The following is a 21921-nucleotide window of genomic DNA, read 5'->3' on the forward strand; positions in this document are numbered from 1 at the left end:
AAACTAATTATATATTTGATTTTTTTATCATTTTGATAAAAATTAATTGATTAATTTAGATTTCATTAGTAAATTTTACGTTATAATTTATGTAACGTTTGCCAAAAGCTATAAGTCTCGGTTGTCTGCTTTGCATTCTGCGAGTCTTTCTACAACATAGCTGAAATCTAATTCTGACAGTTTTGTATATTTAAAAGCTTAAATATTTTACGACACAATTAAAGATAATTCATATTAATATGGAATCCTACGTAAAACTTCCGCTAAGTATCGATAATTTCGATAAATTCGTAAACAACGCGAAGGAGTACGCTATTTCCAATGGTAAGATTATGAACAGGGGCGTGCCAACCACGGGGGCATCTTGGCGAGAGGGAGAATACCCCAATGGCGGCCGGGCGCCATTTTGTTGGTTTCTCTGAACCTACATCTTTTTCGAAATGGTTTATAGCCTGATAGTTCTTTGTTAAAATTAACTGCTTTTAAACGCGAGTGCTTACCATAAAAAAATCCATTATTATATGAAATTTAAAAGCTTATATTTACACACATTTACACATTGGGAAAGGAAGCCTATAAATGGGAAACTATAAGAAGCGCGGTATACCCGCAATTAGCTTCTAATTTAATTATTAGGACTCGTCATGGGTTCGAGAAACTTTGAGGAAGAAATGGTATCTTTCAGTCCATTTTGTTTATTACCCTCCGCTTTCTCCGAACAATGGTTCAACTACGCGAAAGAAATTCAGCCCATCTTAAGCCAACTCATACACAAGGTTGCCCATGACTACGATTTCCTCAAAGTATGTCTCAAAAGGTAGGGTGAAGGAAAGTGGCTCAAAATAAGTGGCGGAAAAGACCAAATAGTTTTTGAAACTACTTCCCTAGAACGATAGAAAGTGACGACTTCACTAAACGGTTGTTCGAAATTTACGAGACAGTTCGCGAAGAAGGCGTCGCGCAAGTATGAAAATCATGACGCTTAATATTCGCGCCACGCCTACTGTCTTTCTCATCTTTACAGGACGTTAGCTTGGGTTTGCTTCGAGCGGATTACATGTTAGACACTGACAGTCGCGGAACAGTGTCCGGCCTTAAGCAGGTCGAGATCAACACATTCGCTTCCAGTTTCGGAGGCTTGATAACTAGACTACATTCCCTATACGCGTAAGATTGTAACGTCTCTCCCCTTATATAATCTGCCTACTTTGTTCAAGTCAAATTAAAGAAAAACGATTATTATTTTAGATACCTTCTAAGACACCTAAATATCGATTTATCCAAGGTAGGTATTGAGCTTTGACGCAATTGTCTGTAAGGGACGAACTCGTTTTGAAAAACCATCACTGCAACATCAAATTGTATCGCAATGACAGTTTTTAACACGTCACTACTGTCAAACGCTATAGAGTGCTGTCAGATCCAAGGTTAAACGTCATGAGTCTGCCTTTAGCAATGGGTGGCCATGACAGTTACCGTTTTTTCTTTATGGGAAAACAGCATGGGTGACGTCACACCGGCGCTTCTGACAGCACTCTATTATAGTAAAATTGTTCGGTGCCTTTGTCCTTACAAAACGTCGCGTATTTCTAGTTTCCCGCGCCAAATGTCGCGCCGCAACTCGCTATGGGAATGGTTTCCGCTTGGGAAATTTACGGAGAAAAGAAGTAGGGAAATAGCCCACGATACGCGGTATTAGAACTTAACGTCATAATTACGTTTCTTTGTTTGTTTGTTTAGGGCCGCTATATTATTTCTAGTCGAAGACGTGACGTACAACTTTAGTGACCAACGTATATTGGAATACAACGTGCTCAGTCACAATCCAGATATTAACGTTATTAGGCGTACTTTTGCCGATATTGAGAATGAAGGAAGGCTCGAAAATAAGAGACTATTTATGTATACTTAATCCCGCCTATCAACTACGATTTAATAAGAAATTAATTAACGGGTATTGTTAATAACTTGTTTCAGAGGCGCCATTGAGGTGGCGGTTGTTTACTTTCGAACTGGATACGTACCCAATCAGTATAGAAGTGAAAAGGCACGTTAAAGCGAAAGACCTTTAAGTCTTCAACAGTTTACGCCAAAAACTGAACTGAATTTCTTTCTTGACGTATAGACTTGGGACGCTAGACTTACGATTGAGAGGTCACGCGCCATTAAGTGTCCTTCGGTTCATTACCATTTAGCCGGAACTAAAAAAGTCCAACAAGAACTAGCTCTGCCCAATGTATTAGAAAAGTTCATAGCTAACCCTGAAGATGTTCGAAAGATCCGAGCCATATTTGCCGCGCAATACCCGCTTGATTTGGTAAATATTAAAACCAGGCCGAGGGGGAAGACACTTGAGAACTCGGGTGTACAATATGACTTGAACTCAATGTACTGTCAAAGCTGAACTCTGAGTTCCGAAGGATTTGAACTCGATGCACTGTCAAAGCTGAACTCCGAGTTCCGAAGGATTTGAACTCGATGCACTGTCAAAGCTGAACTCTGAGTTCCGAAGGATTTGAACTCGATGCACTGTCAAAGCTGAACTCTGAGTTCCGAAGGATTTGAACTCGATGCACTGTCAAAGCTGAACTCTTTTGAACTCAGGTGTACACAGAGATCTAGAGCGTCTACCCCCTCGAACCTGGCCATGTGGGCTCTCGCAACGCGTGGGCCCATCGCGACATCGCGTCTTTTAACAGCGCGATGTTTCCTTTATGTAGACCGAGGATGGGGACAAAGCTAGTGAACTGGCCATGTCCGAACCAGAAAAATACGTCATGAAGCCGCAACGTGAAGGGGGAGGTGCCTTATATTAAATTTATTTAAGTAATTCCGATAAACTTAAAAAAAATGTTCGTCTAATTTAGGAAACAACATTTACGGTGACGATATCGTCAATCTCTTGTCAAAAATGGGTAGGAGCGCGGAACGAGAGGGTTACATTTTAATGGAGTTAATTAAACCACCCCCGACACCAAATTACTTACTGAGACCGAGGGGGGACATTGTATTAGCAAATGTCTTCGCGGAATTGGGAATATTTGGCGTTATCATCGGGTGGGTTGTAATACTTACGATTACATTACCTTAATGACGTCATGAATTTTAATCCTCATTTTTTTTTTGTAATTTAGGGATAGTGAAAAGATTAGGGAAAATTACGAAGCGGGACATATGCTGCGATCTAAAGTTCAAGGGACCAACGAAGGCGGTGTGGCGGCTGGCTACGGCTCCTTGGATTTGCCATATTTGGTTTAGTTAAGTACTTCTTCGTACAAGCAATTACTTCTGGCTTCTGGCCAAGAAAAATATATTAAATAAATCAAAATTACACTATATATTTATACCAAATTGTTTTGTAAATAAAATTCATTGAGTTGCATTCCATTCATTAATTTGTGTTCTGAGAACTATGTAATTCTGTTCTATGAACATTGAAACAACTCCGAGATGACCCGTGACGTCACCCAGGCCAGCTAACTTTAGCCGGAGCCTCCGAAATGAACTAGGCCCATGCATGTCAAATTTTATGTGGGGAAATATCCAGTTTGTTAAGGAAAATATTTTCACCATATATGTGTACGAGATGGCGCTTATATTACCGTTGTGACAGGGGTCTTCCTTAGATTATCGTTGATATTTTAGGGGTCAGTCATAAAATTTTTATGATAGAGAAATGTTTCATCCTAAAATTAACGTAAATGTTTTTGGGGCTATTCACTTTTTATTGAATCTTTCGGTTAGATTGTATTGATGACAACAAAATTAATTATTTCGATTAAAATAATTCAGTAAGAGTAATAAAAACGTATATTTACAATCCGCGACCTTGGCCCAAATACTTAAGCAGTCGACAGGGTCACGGGGTTGAACTTTGTTTATTTTACGGTAATATAAGCGCCCCAAGCGTAAAACCACCGCTAACTAAATTGGTTAAAAAAAATATTCTCGCTTCGCGACACGCATGCGCCTAGTTCATTTCGGAGGCTCCGCTTTAGCCTTTGACTTAAAGGTAAGTGTGAAGTGAAAATGTTCGACGCGGGATTCAATTACATAAATTTATTAACAAATATTCATAGATAATTAATTAGATATTAATTAATATAGCGCTGCGTTTATATTATTATAACTTAAGTCTTTTGATGTCTTCTGTCTTAAAATCACTCCTGTATAAGATATATATATATGTTCTATTCAGTCGAATGATGACGATTATAACTTCAAGAAACAAACCTTAGCTTCAACACTTGTCGAACTTCCGTCGGTGTCAACCTCCAAGTTAATGATCCCGAATTAGGTCCCCAAAAGTCCAATATCTCAGAGACCTTAGCAGCGCGATGGTTAAAGTCAAATATAAATTAACCATAGGTCACTTAAAGGGAGGGTGAAGTAGAAAATCAAGTGATTTTTTATCGATTCTTCTACCAATTTTAAGACCAGTCTGCATAGTGAAACATTCAGGAAATACCAACTCCGAATGATCTTAAAATTCAAATTAGGTTCAGATTTTAAGGATAAGTTTAAAGAAGGACTGCCGACCAATCGCGTAACGCCCTGCCTTTTTGTTAACAAAACTCTCGTGGCACGCTCCATGTCTCGCGCCACGATTGTCACGTCGCGCGCCTAATTTTATCAAATCTCGTGATAAATTTCATTCAACGCGGAACGTGCCACGAGAATTTTGTTAACAAAAAATCAGGGCGTTACGCGATTGGTCGGAGGTCCTTCTTTAAAATTATCCTTAAAATCTGAACCTAATTTGAATTTTAAAATCATTCAGAAGTATTTCCTGAATGTTTCACTATGCAGGCTGGTCTTATAATTAGTAGAAGAATCGATAAAAAAATCACTTGATTTTCTACTTCACCCTCCCTTTAACCATCATTGTCGCGCATTACCATTTCCAAGTTGAGAATAGTCGCGATCTGAGTTAACCTGGCGAATTTATCTCGAATAGTCCAGGTAGTGACTGATGTAAGGTAAGTAATAATGGCGCGAAGCTCCTTATCGAATTGCAATCCACCTAACTATAATAATTCCGTTGAAATGACGCGACAACCATCGAAGGATTCCCCAATAAATTACCCTATTTAAGGCGCACTTGAGGATGGCTTTCTCCAATTGCGTAGTCAAGTCAGATACGAGTAAACCAATCAACGTGTCGCAATTATTGGGAGTAAGACTGGCCTGAAAGTCGTCGTACATATCATAAATGAAATGACGTCGTGCCTTTTTATATTTTTCCATTACTATGTGTTTTTACCTTAAGAGATTTTAGCAGCAAATCCAAATTAACTAAGAATGTTTGAACAAATGGTCTCATGCCGTCGTTACTCTCGTATTGACAAAATTCGTCCTAAAGGGGGAGGGGGGAAAGATTGAGCCCGTAACATTCATTGTCATTGGCATTGTCCTATCGCGCGTATATTGTACTCCTTACGTCAGTGATTTCGTGATTGGCGGCTAAAAAGGCGTCAATCCACGTTTTGATTCGGGGTTCTACCACGGATTTGCATAACTGCTTTAAACCGGGTTCTAATAGCTTTTTGAAATTTGAGGTGACGCTGGCCAGACTCGAAAGACAGCTCTAAAAAATGGCCGAATAATCAGCTGTCGAATTAAATTTATAACCAGGGGCAGCGCGGTCTCTTAATTATTACCTCGAGTTTCGCTTGTTGTTGGGGTGCCAACTGACCGAGATTTTTTACAATTTCTTCCTAAAGCGATTATTCAATAATACTTAGAACGGTACCGCTCAATGGCGCGCCGGCTTTATTTGAAAAACGTTCGTCATCGCGCCACAACTACGGCGGTTATCTCTTTCTCTCTCGATGACGCGTTTTCCCTAAGCGCCCTCCCTTACTATCCCAATTACTCTCACCTCTAAATTCTTTCTTAACGTCACGGTATATTCGCAAGCCACTTCAACGTTATTCAGCGACGACTATACAATTACCGAAAAACATAAATTATATTGAAAAGCGTCAAATAAGGCGTCTATCTCGCGGGGTAACAAAATAAGTTACCAAAAACATGGCCTTTGATTTTTCCGAGGTTTCGGTGGAAACGTGATATATGCCGTGTTGAAAGGTGGTTTGCAGCATGTTATAGGCCTGAGTTAAGTCAATCATTCCCGAAGGACCTTGCTGAAGTCTTTCGTCGAGAATTTCGTAAAAGACCGTGTCTAAAAGGGTGGCCGCGTGGTTAACCATAGCGCAGACGCCATCGACGCTGGAACTGGCCAGCGAACGCCGAACGCATTTCTTTAAAATGTAGTAGACGTCATCGAGCATACTCGATGTCAGGCTGTTCTCTTCAATTTGATCCATGTTGACAGCCTGCCACCAAATCATTCAGTTTCAAACTAGAGCTAGACGCGCGAGCCTTGAAAATGGTGCCGCGCTTTAATTACCTTATGCACCGATTCTCTTAGGAAGTATTCTTCCATCATTATATATTGACCTAAGAGCTCTTGCATCGATTTACTAAGTTCGCAATCTTTGATGGTCTTTTCGAGTTTCTCAATGCCTTCTATAAAGACATTTCTACGCTCAATGAAGTATCACGGATAAAGAATGCGCGTGCGGAAATTTGTTTTCACGCTATAGGATAGGCAACTCCCTATCTCGAACGACAGCTTATTCTGTATATACTCTGTTACAACATCGGTTGTCAGCACGCGCAAACCTGTTTCTCTATGTAACGTAGCTTTGTACGTGCTGTCAAGAGACGAAAAACTTCAGGATCTTCAGGATTGAAAATATCCGTGAGTTTTTTAGCTCGAGTGCACAGACCTCTAGGCCTTAGTTTCAGATACGTGTGAAATTTCCTACAAACTACTACACGTATTTGAAACCAAGGCCTAGAGGTTCTTGCACTCGAGCTAAAAAACTCACGGATATTTTCAATCCTGAAGATCCTGAAGTTTTTTGTCTCTTGACAGCACGTACAAAGCTACGTTACATAGAGACCTAGCTTCGCGCGTGCTGACAACCGATGTTGTAACAGAGTATATACAGAATAAGCTGTCGCCCGAGATAGGGAGTTGCCTATCCTATAGCGTTAAAACAAATTTCCGCACGCGCATTCTTTATCCATGGAAGTATTTCCACGCACAGACTGGTGCTGAGAGGGGAAGAGCTACGGGGGGACGCGCCGTCAATATTGGTATAGTCTAAATTTTCTGGCCTGAGCCGACGACTTCCAATAAGGTCGCAAAGGTCGCAAAAAACGGAGTATAGGAGGGTGTGACGTCGCGAGAACGTTCTTAGTAGCGGACTATAACTAAAAGGCTGATTGGCTAGCGGGATTTGTACGCGAGGGAGGGTCGCGCGACATAATAAGGAGTATAATTAAATTATAGTATCTCACCTTGTCTCTTGTCCTCTTCCTGATTGGCCGTTTCAATATCACCCTAGAGATTTAAATAAGCAAGCAAAAAAATTTGTGTATAAGCGGCGAGCGTCCAGGATTATTGTAGCCAAAAAGCGTATCATGTCGCGCCGCGGCCAAAAAAGAGGATATTAGCGTACTGTTTTATTTATTAACGATAGCGCGTCACGAATGAATCTGGAAAGCGAATGCGGATTAGTTAATTACGTACCATGACTCTCCGGCGAATGAATCTTATGTACAATTCCGTTCTGGTATTTAAGAGAGTAATTTCACCCAAGAGAATATCTAACTCTCTCGGGTCAATACTGCCAAAAAAAGAAAAACACTTTTGGCCCATCAAGATTCCGACTACTGTCCCTAACAAATCGATCCTACCGTTCGGGGAATTTATTTGGATTTATCATTACTTGCTGAACCAGTTTAACCTTAAAAATAAAAATAAGGGGAAATGGCCTGAATTCACTACTAAAACTAAAACAACACTCGCGGACTTTGTGTCAATCTACCTTTTCTTCGAGTTTCCTACAAGACTTAAATTCATCTAAAACTTTCTTTGATTGGCGATCGCATTCTTTCTGTAGCGAGTCTATAACTATCAGCAATTTGCCGGGCCCTGACCAAAAAAAAAACTATAGTTCCTCCAAAAATGATGGGGGGGGGGAGAGAGAAAGGATCCGGGGAGGGGAGAGGATCGGGGGAGAGAGGATCGGGGGAAAGAGGATGCGGGGGGGAAAGAGGATCGGGGGGAGAGAGGATGCGGGGGGGAAAGAGGATCGGGGGGGGGAGAGAGGATCGGGGGGAGAGAGGATGCGGGGGGAGAGAGGATGCGGAATCTGAATAGAGGAATTGGAATTGGCGCGCTAACTGTGGAACGACTCAGGTTGGGTGGGACGATTGAAATGTGGGAGGAATACTCGGGAAAATGGCGGACGGTCTGAAGTGGAATGCCCGCCATTTTTCTGAGTATTCCTTCCCACCGGACCTGAACAGTTCCGCAGTTATCGCACCACGGAGCTGTATTGTAGAAGGAGTAGAGACTAGGCCTCTAGGGCCTAGACATAAGCGTACTAGTGCTCCGCGCACAATTTTCGCGCATACCGAGCCAATGTAAACATTAACAATCTCTGACGTCACGTGTTTTAAAGAAGGCGTCGTTTTCTTCTTTCCCGGCTTAATTCTTTGAATATTTTCCATATTATAGTTAATATAAAAAGAAATAATAGTAAAAATAAAAATTTAAATAAGATTTGCAAACCGTTGAGAAACTCCCGTCACTTGGAAGTCGATACACAAAAGACCGAGGCTTAACCCTCCTGAACGTTCGTAGCTCGCGGCCATCTTTATTGTTTACATGGGCTCGCCTAGGTTTGGAGGGAGGGTCAAAATTCATACCCCCTTTTTATGGACAAATAAGGTCTAGCTTTTTTTAATAGAGGGGAAGCTACGAGTCTCTACTCCTTCTACAATACGGCTCCGTGATCGCACCCCCCCCCCCTCCGGTGATCATCCATTTACGTAAGTCCCTAACTTCTTACTTACCATAGTAGGTTTCAACCAATGGTTGATGAATTTCAACAACACGCGCGATCCCTTCAAAGAGAAGAGTCAGGGTATCCGCGTAGATGATATTGTTCCTCTTGTCACCCAATGGAATGCTTTGCGCCATTTTTAAATTCTTGCCGGCCGTCTCGGCTATTTGGGAAGACAGATAGATGGAGAATTTTTTCAATCCTTCCGCGTGTTGATTCAGGAGAGGAAATATTTTGAAGAATCTTTCCACCGAAGCAATGTCTTCGTCACGAACAGCTTCGTCAAACCTTTGCATGACGATCAATTTCAGTTTATTCTCGGCATCGTGAAGTTGAGCAAAGGCCTCGTCCAAACTGCTACCTAAAAATATTAGTAATATTGTTTCGGTGTAGTAGAGTGTAGTGAAAGGTGGAAAGTCGTCGGTTGACCGTCCAAGGGTCATCTTGGCTTTAATACTAACCTTCTTTGCTATCAGCAGCGGATCTTCTAAGCACGCCTTGATCTAAACTTAAAAATCTGTGAATATGAGCGGCTGCCTGAGTGAGTTAAAAAAAAGACGGAGGGCAGCGTTAGTGATGGAACCTACCGAAACCAATCTATTACTCTACCTGTTCATAATCTTCATTTTGTAGAGCAGTTTGCACTCCGTCAGTACAGAACTTCAAATCTAGAATGTCTTCCACTCTTTGCAAACATTCACTAACATGGCTCTAAAAAATATATTACACGTTAAAATTAACATATGCTTAAATTAAATGATAGGCTTACTTTGGCAACATCTAATCGTTTCACTTTGCCACTGATGTTTTCCGCCAGTGTGGAAGTGAAGGTGATCATATTTGAAAGCTGTTCGGCATCAGTACCAACTAGTTGCAAATTTGGTCTACGTTAACGGAAACCAAATTTTAGTTTTTCAACTAGGCTACGATTATTGTTACTGAAACGTACAGCATTTTATGTAGAGAAATGATCTTCGCTTCCAAATGGACATGTTGGCTCATAAGATTTTCCATTTGCTCGGCAGTTTTTGCCTGAAAATATAAATATTATCATTGAGAATGTAATAATTTTATAATCATTACTAAATACCTCTTCTTCTTGGATAGCCTGATACGTTTTCTCAATATCCTCGATAGATTTTAATTCGGAGAAGTTAATTATTGGCAATTCTGATCCGGATTCCATGGTGGATATTATTAAAATTTATTAATTTATCGCGGCGTATTTTGAAACCAATTGTCAAAAACATCCACGTCTCACGTAAGACAGTCGTAAACTTAGCAGACGGCGTAGCAGACTACTTGTGACGGTATATATTTTTGGTTAGTCCCAGGGCCGGAAATAAGAAAATTTTCTTATAGGACATGTGCCCATTGATCCCCTGTTTGATTGGAAAATTTATAGGACATTGTCAACTGGAGTGTGTAAAAATAGTAGCGCATCTCCATAGTCAAGCTATCAAAACTTCGGAAAATGTATTGGTCAAACTGTCCAATGACCCCCTTAGTTTTTAACAAAATTATGGGACATTTTGATATTTTATTGGACAATGTCCAGTGTCCTGTGCTTATTTCCGGCCCTGGTTAGTCCAGGCTAGGAAATAGCACACTTCCTCTGGTCCAAAACCAGTTTATTAATTGCTTGGACTAGTTTTTTAATTCAAGTTGGTACGTTCAGTAACGAAAATCTCAAGGAAATCGCTGTTTTCTTGATGTGTGGTTGATGGGCTCGAGACGTCACAGTGACGTAAAAGGCTTTTGAACGGAAAAGTGGCATTTTGAAGTTAGCGCTGTTTTAGAAATAGGAGTTGGGGAAACGTCTTGCTGGCCCTCAAAACGTTACGAAGCGCAAATGGCTCTTTTTAATTATAAACGAGCTCGCAAATAATGAAATTGTTTAAGAAAATTATGCCTATTTTAATGGTAGAAGTAGTTTTGTAAAGAAAACTAAATTACTAATACAATTACTGTAGGAATAACATTGTTGGAAATTAATTTTTAAATCCCGCGCCAACTTTTCGTCTGCCAAGTGTTCAACAGTCAAGCGCTACGTCACGCCATCAAAAAAACCATATCGATTAGATGGTTTTTTTGATGGGCAAGCGCTGAGCATCATGACGTCAAAACCGGAAACGCGAAAAACCGTACAGTTGGAAAAATCTCACATCGCTTAGTAAGCGCTGCCATCAAAGAGGGTTACTGAACGTACCCAAGAAGTGGGGGTTACTGGTCCTCGGGACCAGTTTATTAATTGCAAATCTATTGGAGAGCAAAGGCTGGGACCAGTCCGGAGACCAGTAAATGATTTCAGACACTAGGGGGTCACTGGTTTAAAGGACTAGTTTAAAAATATCCTTATTTCCCAGCCTGTCAATGGTTACTCGGGAGTCGTGTAACTTGAGGAGAATGACGAGTAAAAATATATCGTTTACTTGAAGATAACCATAAAAATCAATCATGACACGAATAACACTGACAACTTAAAATAAGGAAAACGAGATAAAAAACTACGCGGTTTTCGAACCATTTATTGCTAAATATAAAATATACGATACAAATTTGTCAAAACATTACTTAAAAATATGGCGTATTTATGAAACTGATATAAAATTATTGTTGTAAATAAATAAATTCACGCAGTTGGACGAACGTCACCATCATTAATTTCCCCTTCAATATCGAGTAACAGGGTCTTCGCGAGATCCCTTTTTATTTTAGCGATTCTCCTACCAAAAACAAACGTCTTTATTAAGTTTTGAAAACTTATCGGCGACAATTGTGAAAACATTGGCGTACTCTATTTGCGCTTGGTTTTCCCGAGGGCGTTGGATCCTTTCGTTGGCGTATACCAAGCGATGATCCGCCAAAGTGTCGGACAACGAACGCGTTGGTCTGTTCGCTAATTGCGTTAAAATATAAAAGTCCAAAAGCTGTAATTAAAATGTTTATGGCTCTATAAAAGACAAGGTTTCCGTCGTGAGATCTTTCATTGTTTACGTATTTTATGGCCATAACTATATTCACGCAACCGCCAAGAGTGACGTAATTAGTGAAAGGTTTTTGACACTCTTCAAAAATGGGATTCACCACCGTTTCGGGAAAAGTATTTCTTTCCTAAGTTGATAAGATACTCAATACAGTCTGGGAAAATGCTTAAGATAGAAAATTATATTCAAATTCAAGTAGGTCTTACAACGCATCTTCGAACCGCTATCTCCTTTAGAAGATCAGAGTACTACGGAAATGTTTAAAACGAAGAAATAATTAAGCCCACAACTATATCATTAGGAGTAATTTAGGCGTAGTCTAACGCTAACATCGGTAAGCGCAAATTAGGAAGGGAAATTATTTTCAAAAGCATACTCGCCTCGACATTTACCAAGATGGATGTCCCTCCGATACAGCCGAGCACGACGAAAAAAATTGCGGAAAGTATAGCTAGCTATAGATCAAAATTGGATATCTAATATGACCGGCATTTAGGTTGGCAACCTATGTCAGTTAACTCACGCAACCAAGTATTTTAAAATCACCAATCCGAACTGTTTGGGAAGCGATCATTCCAGCGATGGATAAAACTATTACGATAACGCCAATTGCTAAATTGGCAAAGGCAGTATTGCTGTACGATTCCAGAGCCTCGACTACGTAATAATCATTGGTTACTAATCCAAGAATGGCCAGCGTAATCGTTACGATCGCGATGAGCTGAAAGTTGGAAATATTATAATCGCTTTGTCAGATTTAAATAATTAGTAATAATTAGAGGTGACGCGTGGAAATATAATTAGTAATAATTAGAGGTGACGCATGGAAATATAATTAGTAATAATTAGAGGTGACGCGTAGAAATATAATTAGTAATAATTAGAGGTGACGCGTGGAAATATAGTTAAATATTTGTTGATACGTCTCCGAGTAATACAAAGTCATTTTAATAATATCGAAATGGGTAACTAGTGTCAAGTAAAATTGCGAAAATTACCAAATTGAAAACATTCAAACGACTAATGTAATTCGTTAAAAACGGACTTAAATACATGGCTTAATGAGCTAAGATAATATTATCCAATTACTACTTATTTTTATACGTTTACGATTTAAATATTGATAAGGCTCGAAGGCGCCTTAAGAAATCTTAATAATTACCACATTCAGGACGTAACTGCGCAACATGCAATCCCCGATTGTTAAATCCATACCCGCAGTTCTTTGCAATGTCAGGCGACTGAACGGAAAATTTAGACTTTAGAAAGTTAAATTGAAAAGTGAATTGGCCTACTCGGCGGGGGTTTTTTAAGCTTCAAAAATATACGAAATAGGGGTAAGAAAAGCAATAACAACATTTTTGGATTCTCTCAACTTAATCACGTGATCAAAATTAAATTTTTTTTTGGTGTACGCGTATCTTACTATTGTAGTCTTTAATCGCGTCAATGTGTGTCCCCGAAAGGAATTTTTCTTGGAAGGGCCAGGGAGTGGTTAACGCTTGTAAATAAGCTAGAAATATCTCTTACCCTCTCTACTTGTATGGGGTAAGCCCCCTCATAGACAGTAACTGGGGCTTCCGTCAAATACTTGTAGATGAAAGGAATATAGGAAACAGGGTTTGTTAAAGAACGGGTTACGAATATCCGGAACAAATATAGGCCTACACTCTCCCTTTCGCCGGAATACAAAATTTGAGAGTGATTGGCCCCTCGAAGTACGGCTGCTTTTTGTTTGGCTCAGCGGGCCCTGAATGTGTCGCGCGACCCTTACAAAATCTAAGAAAAACGGTAAACCACCGAATTGTAATTGAAGTTGGTGGGATAGAGCAACGGGCTAGTGTCGGAAGAAGGCTCTGTAACGTTACCAAAAACTCTCGTAAGACCCGAGAACTATAATTAGGTCCGCGTGACCTTGAAAACAGTTTCGGGGACAGACTTGTAAATAGGGGGTACCAGGGAGCCTGTGACACCCAAGAAAATTCACAGGACACCCTGAAAAAATATTTTTAGGGGGGGGGGTCGGGTACCACCCGGGTACCCTGAAAAATTCAGGGTGATGAGAAGTTGAGAACTCTCACCCATAACCACAACTCAAAACAGCTCTCAAAAAAGGGGAAAAAATGTAATGACGAATATTACCCCTCAAAACTGTGCCCTCCCTCACATTTTGTTTATTTACCTTCGTCCACTAGGGAGCCCCGGGTACCCAAGAAAATTCTGCTTTGGGGGGGGGGGGTCGGGAGCCCGCAGGGCTCCGACTTGAAGGGTCCACGTGACCTTGAAAACAGTTTCGGGGACTTGAAGGGTCCACGTATCCCGCCTAAGAAGAACCATTTTCGTTCTTGTTTTATATTAACGCTTATCATTATTATTTTTTCGAGAGCGTCTTGTAGTTGCAAGAAGGTCAAAACATGCCCTTAAAGATGATTACAGCTATGTTTTTATTTTGTCATTCGGCTAAAGTCCATTATTAACTTGATCTTTGTATTTCAAGCGTCTTTCCAAGGGTTTTATAATATATTTCACTGGGAACCTTTATAAATGAAAAGCTAGTCCCAAAATATACGGTGCACTAGCACTACCCTGTCTTGATAAGAACTACGATAGTATTAGTACTTATTCAAAAGAACACAATTTTGAGCTGGAGATTTCATAAAAAAAAAAAAAAAAGAAAGTACGCCTCCGAATTTCCTCGGTCGTGCTTAGACTGACCTATACCTAGCTCAGCTACGATCATACAAGTTCTTGCCCCGAAGGAATGACAGAAATGCAGAAATCCATTCTCAAGCGCCCTAGGACTGGAGATATCTCCGCTTGAGACAGACACACTCTCTCTCTCCAGCCCCTGTTTTCGTACGTGTTTAGCAGAGGTATGGGTGTATGGGTTGAGGTTCCGTAGTCCGCGGGTATGGTCTTTACACGGGCGTGGTACCCACTTTCACTTTTTAGCGGACGGGGGGGGGGGGGTTAGAGAAGCGAACTGACAAGTTATCACGCTGAAATATTTCTACTTAACCCGCTCGCTACAAATTCTGGAAAGTCGTCTAGGCAGCTTGACGCTTTTCGTTCCCAGCTTCTTAAACTCTCTAATGCTTTTTGCTTCCGAATTAGTACCGATTGCAGCATTTATTACGACATTTGATTTGTAACCATGACAAGGGATATTATAAACAACAACCACGATCGAGTTCAAATTAAAAATTTACGAATGTATTTTAAATAAAACTATTTTATGACATTAGTTATAATTACATTGTGTCCAATTTTTATCTTAATTGGCGCGTCTTTCTTTGTACGCTGGGACTTTGGTCAGTTTATCCGTAGTAATGGCTTTTGGCTCCAATGGGTACGATGGCCGCACCACCTCCCACTCCGACTCCAAGTTTCTTCAAAAGCTTCAACTTCCAGGCCACGATTGCGGGCTTCAGTTTCTTCAACAATATCGGACTGGTCGCGATCCCACCGCCACTTGTCGTTGAGACCACTTCCGCCTGCAGGCACCATATGACCATCATGACGCTCAAGCCGATTAAAATCTGAAATGTCCCAAAAGTTTTACGTACGCCTTCACTTTCTCTTACTGACGCCAATGTAATTTTTCACCGAAAAATAGTGAAAGGATCTTACCTGTTTTCTCATGTTTGTTGGTGAGGACCGCGTTGATTTGAAGCAGTGTCTACCGTTTATATAGGGTTTTAGCGAAGGTTAACATTACGCTAAATTTAAATACTGCCGCACTCTAGCGTAACGTTTAGTCAGAGGTTTAGTTTAATTCCAAATATAAAGTCAATTTTTATTACTTATTTTTAAAAGTCGTTATTCGTCGAAAACACGCGTTTAAAGCCTAAAATAAAAGTCCTTGAAAACTATAAACAGATTTAAGATTTCCGACGCGAAATTCCTAAGAAAGGATATATATTACTTTTTTGGACGCCATTTTTCAAGATGGCGGTGAATTGGAAAAATATTCCTAGGCGAGTACCCGAAACTCAAGAGTAACATGCAGCTGGCAAAATTTTAGCTTAATAGATAAAGCGCTTTTCTAGATATTTATAAAAGATGAAAGGTCACATCTCGTTTTTGGAAATTACTAAAATTGAAATGTGTGATAAATTTTTCTATTTTAATTTAAGCCTATTAAATTTTTCCAAAGTACGACAACGTTTTATAATAAGAAAAATCGCTTTAAGAAATGTTTATTTTAAATCTACCTTTTTTTAATCTATTTCAATCTAGAGTGTGGGGGCTAATAAGGACCGCGCCTACCACCGTGGGGACAAAAGTATTTCGTTCCATTAATTAGTCAAGTTTACCGTGCCGGTTTTAATCTCACGTGATTATAAAGGAGCATATACAAGTATACGATTTTACTTTCTGATGTGGGTTCTTTCTGGGCAAAAATCTAAAACAATTTTAAATAATTTACCTGGGCCTAGCTATTTTTTTAAAAAGGGCGAGACCGAGCTAGGAATTAATTTCAATACAAATCTTTGTTTAAAACAATTAAATATACAAAACGTTTCGTGGCAATGCCCCGAAATTCTTTCTTTGAAAAACCATTAAAATTAAAAGGTTTTATATAATTTTGTAAAGAAAATAAAGGTTTTTGGATTATTTTTATTTAAGCGGGTTATGTTTGGGGATAATTGATAACCCATTCATTCGGGTTGCCTAGAAATTAATTAGAATTAATCCTCGAGTATATTTTTTGAAAGCGATATCAAAACGGTTCCTAGGTAAATAAACAATACAAATACGTTAATTCAAATTAAATATTAGGGTTAACTTTCACTGAAAAATATCACGTTATATATTTTATAACCTAATTAGGCCCGTTTGTCTATTTATAATTAAAGCGAAACAATGAAGGCGTTTCTCCATTTCGAGACGAAAACAATGCTTTCCTTCGTCATTATGAAACTGTCAATAGTTGTCACTCCATTTTTAAAAGCTTTTCTTGTAGCGGACCAATAATAGAGAATACATTAACTAGGTCCTTTCTAATAATACCGCGTAACAACGATAGTTAACGCGTTACGAAATAACCGCCGCTATAGTTAATGATTGAAGTTATTAACGTTCAAAATTTCGACACAACTCGAATTTTCGTTGAAAAGCCTAGCTAAGCTTTAGGGGTCACTTGGCTACCGAATTCAAAGGTCGGCATTATCTCTAGTAACGGGCAAACCGCAGATATTGTTATTTTGTATTTAGTTAATCCGGTTTTAAAGCGGTTTAAAGTCAATACGCAACGCGTAAAACTGCATCAGGGTTCATACAACTTTTGGAAAACAAATTTCCCTGATATTTCCAGATTTTCCCCATATACTTCCCTGAGTTTTCCAGGTTTTTCACCGTATACGGAGCAAATGTTAACGAAGGAGGGGGGGGGGGACAACTTGGACTATAACATACTCAAGGACATCCCCGCATCTCTAGTAAAAACAGAGTTAAGAGCCTCCAAAGTATAGTGTAATGTTAATCCTATGGAGGGTATGTTCACGAACATTTTGCTTAATTACTCGGCCCCTGTTTGACGCGCAAATTTCCCTGATTTCCCGGAATTTTACTAAAAATTCGATATTTCCCTGAGTTTTCCCTGAGGTTTTTGTCAACTATTTATTTCCCCAAAAACGGATTTATGGGATAAGAACGTCGGATCATAGCTTTAGCCTCTAGTACCATCCTCGCATACTTTATTGAGAAACTTCGTCTGCTAATATTTTGACTCCACCCACAAATTCGATCTCTAGAAGTAGCTATATACAGAATTTGTGGGTGGAGTCAAAATATAAGCAGACGAAGTTTCTCAATAAAGTATGCGAGGATGGGGAGTGAATTCGCTAACTCCGACGTTCTTATCCCATAAATCCGTTTTTGATTTCCCTGATTTCTCCCGCTATGTATGAATCCTGGACAGACTCGAGTTTTAATGGTTTCCTAAAATCAGAAATTCGGGTGATGGCATAGTAACTTAAAATTAAAATATTTCAAACTCCTTAGGCAATATGACACGTAGTTGGAACTATTGTCATCCAGATCAGACCACTGCAAACTATAGCTAACTTGATTTTTACTGGGTCAGTAACGATTTTAATTTTATTACTAGTTATAAACGCGTTAGCGAAAAAAACCAGATCCGACAGATATTATTTTCGCCGCTTAAAAATTTTATTAAGATAAAGGTTCGATTATTTTTTCTTGGCTGCGGCCTTTTCCTGTCGTTCAATGAATAAGTATCGCTTTCTTACCATAATACCCGTTTGCCAGCATCTATACGGCGCACCTCGAGCGTTATAATCTTACGTCAAAAACACACCCTTCTGGATTTTTGGGCGTCGGATTTGGCCCACATTTTCCCGTATATAAGTATCGAGTTTGATCGGGTTATAGTATCACTCGCCTTTCTACTGACCATTACTTCACTAACTCCTTTGGAAACTTACAAATCCCAGGATTTAACCATGTGCAAAATCGCCGTAAGTATTTTACCTCCAAAGTTCCGCTACAAGTAGCGAATGCCACCTTGATACCTCCGTAGATACCTGTACTGGAACCGACTACAGGACCTAATATACTTATTTCCGGTTGATTTCAGGTCGCCACCCTCGTCTTGTCCTTCGCCGCCGTTGCCCTATCCGGGTACGCTGGTTTGGGTTACGGAGGCATCGCCGCCCCAGTAGCCGCCGTCGGTTACGGTGGATTGGGCTACGGAGCTGGTCTCGGATACGGTGCCGGTTTGGGTTACGGAGTCGGACACGGTTTGGGATACGCCGTTGCCCGCCCAGCCGTCGCCGCCGTCGCCAAGCCCGTCGTTGCCCTCGGACACGGAGGATCTTCCTACGTTTACAGCCGAAGCTACGCTCCAGCCGTCGCCAAGGTTGCCGTCGCCGCCCCAGCCTACCACGGAGTCGGTCTCGCCCACGGAATCGCCGCTGCCCCAGCCTACCACGGAGTTGGTCTTGCCCACGGATACGCCGGATACGGAGGTTACGGACTCGCCGCTCGCCCCGTCCTCGCCGGAGGATATGGCGGATACGGAATCCATGGTTAAATAACCAATTCCCCAAACCCAACACTTTTTTTCACACCAAAAAGAAGGTATACAAATCTACCTCCTAATGCCATCTTGGTAAACGAGTACTTATCGTTGTACTTATTTCCCTTTTCAGACTGCTACCGGAAGTAAGAGTGCTTACCTGAAACCAAATCTGCAATATCAGAAACTGTCTCACTCAAAATGATTAGTTGTTAGTTGTAAATATAAATAAATAAAAAAACTACTAAAACCCATATTTTGCGTCTTTTCGTTGACATTTTTACGCATACGAGATACGAAATCTCTTAAAGAACCATCTTAGCTTCGCGTAAGCTGATACACTTTGACACTGGGTAGTGGTACTTTGACACTGGTATTCTCGCCAATATGGCGGTATTGCGTGGAATTGTAAGAGTGAAGGGGGAGAGATTGTTCAATAGGCTGATTTCTAGGTAAAACGTCATTTGAGGAGTTAAAATTAAAACCAATAATAAAATGCAAAGACGTTATTAGTATTTCAGTACTATTGATTTGAAAACGAACTTTATAACTTCCAACTGGATTCGAGTTCTCTGCAATAATTAACGAAATAAGTCCTTGACAACGACAATAGAAAATCACCATCGTAAAATAGAACTAAATAGAATAGCTTATTAACCGTATTGTCAAAACGACACTATAATTGACCCTTCCGAGAGATACCAATTCTTCAATGAAGATAACGGGTTCTTAAAAAAAACAAGTCTTTTATTCCGAACGCCCTTGCTCTAAGGCTGATCTGGGTCATTCACTTTCTAATAACCGTTAAAAAAAACAAGATGGTCCAAGGGCTGAGCCTTAATAGTAGCCACATCGTTATCTATTTAATTAGCAAATAAATGAAAATAAAAAAATTCAAAGTCCCTAAAAAAATCAGAAGTGTCCGACCCCACAGATAGAGAGGTACCCTCCCGAGTACCCTCCACATCCCCGACACTTTAGATATAAACTAAGCGATCAAAACTCGAACCTTCTAGCGAGTCTCTATGGTTCAGTGGTAGCGTGTCTTACTGCTGCGCCAGCGACCCAGGTTCAATTCTCGGGTGCAATGGGAAAATTTTTTTTAATTAAAATAAAATCTCTAACTGAGCTCAGCTACCGCTATTGGTGGGTTGGGGTACTATCGAGTTCCTTTTAAGCTAAAATCTAACGATAACGAAAGCGACAACCCCGGCCACTACTACTACAGCTACTACGGCTCGGATCAAACTAAGACCCTCATCGTATACTACGATGTGGCTAAAAAGCGGATAACGTTCGTTTTCAATTCTCTCGGTATTTTTCTTTTCGAATTAAGCCGCCCTTGAAGAGAATAGAAAAGTGAGTGACTTTCTACTTTACTTTCCTCGTGTTTTGCGGCCGGGAAATCTAAGCCGATTTATAATAAAAGACACACCCGAATATTTTTCGCAATTTATTGGTGTACTGTATAATCAACGTGATATACGCGCTAGGATTTAGTTATTGCGTAACCTCCATCATAATACCATGGATAAAGAATGCGCGTGAGGAAATTTGTTTTCACGCTATAGGATCGGCAACTCCCTATCTCGAACGACAGCTTATTCTGTATATACTCTGTTACAATATCGGTTGTCAGCACGCGCAAAGCTGTTTCTCTATGTAACGTAGCTTTGTGCGTGCTGTCAAGAGACAAAAAACTTCAGGATTTAAAATATCCGCGAGTTTTTTAGCTCGAGTGCACGGACCTCTAGGCCTTAGTTTCAAATACGTGTGAAATTGCCTACAGGTAGTACAACCTACTACACGTATTTGAAACTAAGGCCTAGAGGTCCGTGCACTCGAGCTAAAAAACTCGTGGATATTTTAAATCCTGAAGATCCTGAAGTTTTTTGTCTCTTGACAGCACGCACAAGAATAAGCTGTCGCCCGAGATAGGGAGTTGCCTATCCTTTAGAGTGAAAACAAATTTCCTCACGCGCATTCTTTGTCCATGATAATACAGTGTTATTATCACGATCAAAGTAGCAATTCATTCTGATTTACCGAAGAGTATTGGAAAAATTAATGAATATAAAACCGAGAGCCCGTAAATAAGGTTTGAGAACTTTCAAAGATACACCGGGGGTTTTTGAAACTGAGTGCGTGAAAGTGATGTCACCGGAACTTTCAGGCGTGTGTTCCACAATTAACATTTGGTTTGAGATTTGAAACATTGATTTTGCCTCTAAAACGACGAAATCGTCACGCTTATTCTTTCACGGCTTAGGCGCTTACTTGTACCCATTTAATAGTACCACATTTCCGCTAGATAAAGGTTAAATAACGTCCTTAGAATGAAGACTGACTATATTTCCTCGTTATTAGGGGCCAATGTTGGGAGATATAATGGTTTTTTTTTATCAAAGAAGTTCCCCATATTTTATACACCAATTAAGCTAGGGCTCTGTCTGTTAATGTTTATCTAAACCCTCTGTCTTCGTTAAACGTATTGGTATACTATCAAATTATTATCAAGCCTTGCCTATATTTCCTCGAGTGACTGTAATAAAACCGCGAGTCTATACGTCCTTGTACTCTTACAAATCAAGTCCTTTGAACTCGCTATTACAACATGGCCCAATATGAATTAAAATTACTCTCAAATTTTAATTCCATATGAAACTAGCTCGTTCGAAAACTAAACCTAACTTAACCAAAAAGCATAAACTTAATTGTTTCGTAATAAAATCAATTTGATCCGATATAAAAATCAGCAGAAAAAAAGACACCTGAAAGTCTCCGGGGCAAAATTGGGAGAAAAACAAAACGGAATTAAAACCAGTCTTATAAGATATAGATCAAATTTTATAAGGTTCGCTTTCGCTAGCTGTTGATGGCCCCAGCTCCGCACACGTGACAAAAATATGTATACCGCTGAAACTACTGTATGATTTAATTTTTTCCCTAATATATTTTATAAAATTGC

At 39.9% G+C, this 21921-nt stretch overlaps 5 protein-coding genes across 7 annotated transcripts in view; 2 read left to right on the forward strand and 3 right to left on the reverse strand.

The window, feature by feature from the left end:
• Positions 1–79: 79 nt before the first annotated feature.
• Positions 80–3382, forward strand: LOC149658705 (glutathione synthetase-like). Its single transcript, XM_089844323.1, has 12 exons — positions 80–324; positions 637–817; positions 889–964; positions 1025–1167; positions 1249–1285; positions 1594–1667; positions 1741–1902; positions 1978–2047; positions 2126–2317; positions 2721–2802; positions 2868–3057; positions 3135–3382. The coding sequence occupies exons 1-12, from the start codon at positions 240–242 to the stop codon at positions 3256–3258; spliced, it is 1416 nt and encodes a 471-aa protein (XP_089700449.1). The 5' UTR covers positions 80–239; the 3' UTR covers positions 3259–3382.
• A 662-nt stretch (positions 3383–4044) lies between these two features.
• On the reverse strand, positions 4045–10221 carry Cog4 (conserved oligomeric Golgi complex subunit 4). Its single transcript, XM_089844322.1, has 20 exons — positions 10015–10221; positions 9874–9956; positions 9694–9808; positions 9534–9635; positions 9386–9461; positions 8935–9285; positions 7902–8008; positions 7771–7820; positions 7604–7700; positions 7372–7414; positions 6413–6531; positions 6027–6338; positions 5882–5944; positions 5661–5717; positions 5441–5587; positions 5264–5356; positions 5086–5187; positions 4899–5027; positions 4234–4325; positions 4045–4166 (listed from the first exon to the last, which is right to left on the reverse strand). The coding sequence occupies exons 1-20, from the start codon at positions 10108–10110 to the stop codon at positions 4124–4126; spliced, it is 2277 nt and encodes a 758-aa protein (XP_089700448.1). The 5' UTR covers positions 10111–10221; the 3' UTR covers positions 4045–4123.
• A 1209-nt stretch (positions 10222–11430) lies between these two features.
• LOC149658707 (uncharacterized) lies at positions 11431–14568 on the reverse strand. The gene is made up of 7 exons (XM_089844342.1): positions 13074–14568; positions 12435–12632; positions 12292–12366; positions 12118–12159; positions 11922–12038; positions 11721–11854; positions 11431–11650 (listed from the first exon to the last, which is right to left on the reverse strand). Exons 1-7 carry the CDS (start codon positions 13122–13124, stop codon positions 11557–11559), a joined length of 711 nt encoding a protein of 236 aa, XP_089700468.1. The 5' UTR covers positions 13125–14568; the 3' UTR covers positions 11431–11556.
• Positions 14569–15102: 534 nt separating this feature from the next.
• LOC149658708 (F-box only protein 47-like) overlaps positions 15103–21921 on the reverse strand; it is a 29626-nt gene continuing 22807 nt past the window's right edge. For 2 of the 3 annotated variants that reach the window (XM_089844339.1, XM_089844334.1), the window contains exon 7: positions 15103–15450. In XM_089844339.1, the coding sequence (XP_089700465.1) occupies positions 15224–15450 (227 nt within the window). In that variant the 3' untranslated portion in view covers positions 15103–15223. Of the gene's footprint in view, positions 15451–18931; positions 19126–21921 lie in introns of those variants that run through there. The other variant, XM_089844338.1, reaches the window with a different exon arrangement.
• LOC149658709 (uncharacterized) lies at positions 18273–19207 on the forward strand. Its single transcript, XM_089844343.1, has 3 exons — positions 18273–18393; positions 18513–19015; positions 19087–19207. The coding sequence occupies exons 1-2, from the start codon at positions 18379–18381 to the stop codon at positions 18966–18968; spliced, it is 471 nt and encodes a 156-aa protein (XP_089700469.1). The 5' UTR covers positions 18273–18378; the 3' UTR covers positions 18969–19015; positions 19087–19207.

Source organism: Phalangium opilio, unplaced genomic scaffold (assembly GCF_054372755.1).
Source record: "Phalangium opilio isolate 3A_F unplaced genomic scaffold, DU_Popi_V2 ptg000075l_1, whole genome shotgun sequence".
Lineage (NCBI taxonomy): Eukaryota > Metazoa > Arthropoda > Arachnida > Opiliones > Phalangiidae > Phalangium > Phalangium opilio.